The sequence below is a fragment of the Paracoccidioides brasiliensis genome, assembly GCF_000150735.1.
Source record: "Paracoccidioides brasiliensis Pb18 unplaced genomic scaffold supercont2.4, whole genome shotgun sequence".
Classification (NCBI taxonomy): Eukaryota; Fungi; Ascomycota; class Eurotiomycetes; order Onygenales; family Ajellomycetaceae; genus Paracoccidioides; species Paracoccidioides brasiliensis.
In genome coordinates, this window is record NW_011371361.1 from 1664761 (window position 1) to 1669169 (window position 4409).

At 47.7% G+C, this 4409-nt stretch overlaps 1 protein-coding gene across 1 annotated transcript; it reads left to right on the forward strand.

Moving 5' to 3' along the window:
* Window positions 1-524: 524 nt before the first annotated feature.
* Window positions 525-3033, forward strand: PADG_04046 (uncharacterized protein; the record flags this gene model as incomplete). Its single annotated transcript, XM_010761395.1, has 2 exons — window positions 525-566; window positions 664-3033. 2 exons carry the CDS (start codon window positions 525-527, stop codon window positions 3031-3033), a joined length of 2412 nt encoding a protein of 803 aa, XP_010759697.1.
* Window positions 3034-4409: the final 1376 nt, after the last annotated feature.

Here is a 4409-nt window from a genome sequence, read left to right on the forward strand (position 1 = left end):
TAGAAAAAAAAAAATAAAAAAAATCTACACCTCCTACATCTCCTGCGTATTGAATCCCACCAGACGCGGCGACCTTTTGACCACTTCACCACTGACTACGTAATCTTCCAAATCAATTTCTCTCAGTGAACCTTTGATTGAGCTTTGGATAGTACGAGGGTTTAGAGACACTGAAACACGTCCTGATTGCTGTTGTGGTTGTTGTGGTTGTTGGTGTTGTTGTTGCTGTTGCTGCTTGCTGTTGTGTTTGTTTAGTGTGTTTGTTTAGAGCCTCACCCAAAACGTATATCTGTTGTCGGCGGTAGCCTTCTCTTACTTCTCTTTGATAGCCTTGGAACTCCCGCATATACTTCTCCAACTTATCTCATCGCGCAAGAAACGAACACTCCCAAACACACTACATCTTCTGGGGTGCGCTCAAAATGTCCTCGCACTCACATGTAGCCTCGTTCTCTCAATGAACAAGTCCTGCTGCTCCCGCTAGACTGGACCCAGAACTCCTCGGGCAGCGGCTCCTCACAACAATGGAGAAACTCAACTCTGAAGATGGCCAGCTCTTCATTAAGGTAAGTGTCTGGCTTTATATATAACTTCCCACACCACCGACACCCTCAAGTGCGGGACGGGACGTGACGTCGCTAACTTGTTGGACGTGCTTTCTAGAATCTGGCCAGCTTCGTCCGTACTCATGAGAAAGCTCTCGCCAACGCTTTGCAGATGAAGCGTCAGTCTTCCAAAGCATCAGACTCTTCTGCCCGTTCCGCTACCTCTTCTACACTAGCCGCTGCGCTCTCCCTAGGGCCGCTGAGTTTCACATCCCATAGCGTTAAACCTGCAAAGCTCACTCTGACTAGCCATCACCTTTTCTACCTATTATCCCGGTTCGAGGATATATCAGTTCCTGTTGGACCCATGAACATCCGTCTGGAAAATATCAATACAGAGGCATCTTCCGCATATGTGTCTTTTTTGAGCAAGCCACGCCGCTCAAAGGGCGACAGGGATTCCATCCATTCTGTGTCTAGTGTCCGCAGTGTCATGTCTGGCATGAGCTCGCTCTGGTCCTCATTTGGCCTTGGGTCCAACTCTTCCTCCAAATCGGAAAAAGCCAAACTAGCAATTGAAAATGACCTAAAATACTTGTATTCCGCCTTTACTAAAATCCCGTGTTTGAGGCTTGCCCCGGATCACAGAGCTCGCCTGATTCGTGGATACGAGGAATTCCCTTTCGACACTGCTGTCCCACTCCACTCTTTTAAAAATCTCAGTGCTTTGGAGATTATCGATGTAGATTTCCGCTCCTTCTATGGCTGGGACCGCTTATCAGACCAACTAAGATCTCTTACTCTGAAGCGCGCCAGTATTGACGATCCTGGTGACTTGTTGACTGGAATTGTCCTAGATGACATGGACAAGCGGAGACGGAGGTCTGGCAAGTATCAATACTCTCCAGTTCTCGGGGCTTCTTCAACCCCTCAGCCATTCAATAAGCCAGATATGGCGAAATCTGCTTCAGCCCCAGGCTCTCCCGTTGCCGAGCCCAGTTTTAGCACAAGTTCCAGCCCAAAGGGAGGGGCCTTAATGGTCAGAGGTGGCTCTGAAAGCAGGAAGGTACATAAACGGACGGACAGCGTGTCCCCCACACGTCCTACCAGTGCCAAACATCCCTCCCATCGCAGGGGAACAGCATCCAAAATTAGGAGGTCTGGATCTGGAAGCTCCAATTCTAGCGAGGCTTCCACCCACCACAGGGGCGGAAGCACGTCAAACCTATTAGGTATAGGTACTATTCCTTTATCCAAGTGGCAATTCCTCCGTCATCTCAGCCTGACAGACAACTCCATGACTAGTATCAGCGTTTCTAGTCTTGCTCCTGTTACCAATACACTACATTCACTAGATTTGTCTTGGAATCTTTTTACCGAAGTTCCCGACAGTTTGTCCTCCTTGACAGCTTTGAGATCTTTGAATCTATCTCACTGCTTGATCCACTCGCTCCATTCCCTTTCTAAGAACCCCTTACCTGCCATCACCGCTCTTAATCTTCGAGGAAATCGTCTACGATCCTTGGCAGGCATTGAGCGATTGTTATCTCTGGAACGCCTAGATTTACGAGACAATGAACTGAGTGACCCTTCCGAAATTGCCCGGCTAACGGGCATCCCCTACTTACGTGAAATCTGGGTATCTGGCAATCCGTTTACCAAAACATTTTCCGGATACCGGGTTTCCATATTTAACCTTTTCAGACAAACACCCGGATTCTCTGAAGACATCACTATCGATACAACAGGACCTGGATATTCAGAGAAGAAACAGCTTGTTGCACGTGTAGCAGAACCAGAAGGGGCCCCCATTATTCGGCGTTCTGAACAAGAGGATGATCTAGCGGATAAAACCGCAGACACTCCCACTGCCTCCTCAATTACCCCTGCCGTCCGATCAGAAACATCAGTCCCTGCGGCTGCTGTTCAGCCTGAGTATACAGTAGGCTCTAGTCGGCGGAAGAAAGGCCACAGGCGAAAAATTGTTGAGCTTTCACTCAATGATTTTTCCGTCGCCAACGCAGCTGGCCGCGCTGAGACCATCAGCCCTGCTTTCCAGCAAGTCGTTACCGGAGATCTAGCCACAAGCCCAGCATCTATGGCAGAGCAACCTCTAAGCTCATCTAGATTACGCGAACCGGAGGCACAACAAGCAACAACTGCTACTACCGTTCCTAGACCCAAGGAATCACAAAAGAGTCCCGGCTTCGATCCCACCAAGAGTTCCAATCTACTTCCTGCAATTCAAGGCTTTGACTGGAGCGCTAACGGGGACTCCTATCGTCAGCGGCTCGAAGCCTTGAAGCAAGAAGTCGGAACCAACTGGCTAACCGTGCTAGGCGATGGACCATGGGACGATGCGCAAAAGGATATGGTCGTCCACGCAGGAGGTAGTTCGGAGTACGCTTCAGCGGGACCACTTCGGCCCGCTCTCATCCCGAGGAGCAGCAGCCAGGTCATCGCCACTGGAGGTCGGACATTAGGCTAAATGCCTAACAACGAATCACCATTTCTTTAACTCGTCAAAGCGTCTCCTTCTCTTTCCTCCATATACCCAACTGGAGAGCGCGGTACAAAATCCCCCAATAGAACGAAAACAGCTCGAAACAACCCCTTTGAGGAAGCAAGACTGTAAAGGGAGCTGTGAGGTATAGATTGTATTTTCCAATCCCGGAATATATTGCAAAAAATTGGCGGCAGAGTTTGTCAATCCCAAATAAAGGTTAGGAAACCAAAAAAAGGAGATAGAGAAATGTTGCGAGAGGAGTTTCCAAACATGATGATCATTTCTACTCTTGTGGTTTCTTAGCGACATGGTTTCTACTTTTTTATTTCTTTTCTTGATGGGATATATGTCTGCATGTCAACTTTTTTTTCTTCTTTCTGGAATATACCATTGTTGTTTTGTCTGTATGATCCTGCATTTGGATGGCGCCATCTGTTTCCCGGTTCGGTTCTTGTCACTTTCTCTCTCTCTCTCTCTCTTTTCTTTTTTGTTCTGTTACGCTATCCTTACGTGTTTCCACCTGCTTCTTGTGGGGGCGGTTCTGCTGAGATGTATGGGAGAGAGACTTTATTTTTATTCCCTTTCTTTTAGACCTCTTTTCTTGTACTTTTATGGAGAGGCGGTTGTGCGCTTTCTTGTTTGATTTTTACCTCTATTTTTCTCCCCCCCCCCCCCCCAAAGTTTTTTTGTATTTCGACGTTTCCATAGCGAGTTTATTCCCCTCTACTCTTCCAGGATTATTCTGTTTCGTTCCTATGTAATTTCAGAAGCGCAAACGAGGTGTATAATTTCCAGGCGGATGTGGATTTTGCTGTTGATTGTGAGTGTAGTAGGATACTTTATTTTACAGAAGATTTGCTTGTCTTTGTTTCTTTGCTTTCCGTAAGAAGACGATGCTTCTTCCTACGATGTTTCAACACAACCTATCACCCGCCGTACGTTAATAGATGTAGTTCAGGGGTTGGGCTCAGGTGTCACACTCCCTGGCACAGGGTACCCTCCTACCAATTGCCCACCACGCTTCTCCTCTCTCATCTGATTCCCACTTCAATGCCACATAGTATCACCACACCATTGGCTGCGCAATAACTCTCTCTGACTAGTTACGTGGGTTTATCCGCCAGTAAAACCGAAACAATCCCGCCAGCGCCAAGTCTTCTAATCGCGGGAGCCATAGGTTGCTTGTGCTTTTCCTTCCCTCTTGCATGCATTGCATGCCCAATGCATGACGCGTGACATGTTTATGTATATGAAGCATTTAGAGTGGTGGAGCTGGCATTGCATGCATGATATGGCACATAAAGCGCTATCTCTTGCTTTGCTTGCTGTGATTTTGGAGAACAGGGTCTGAATATGGA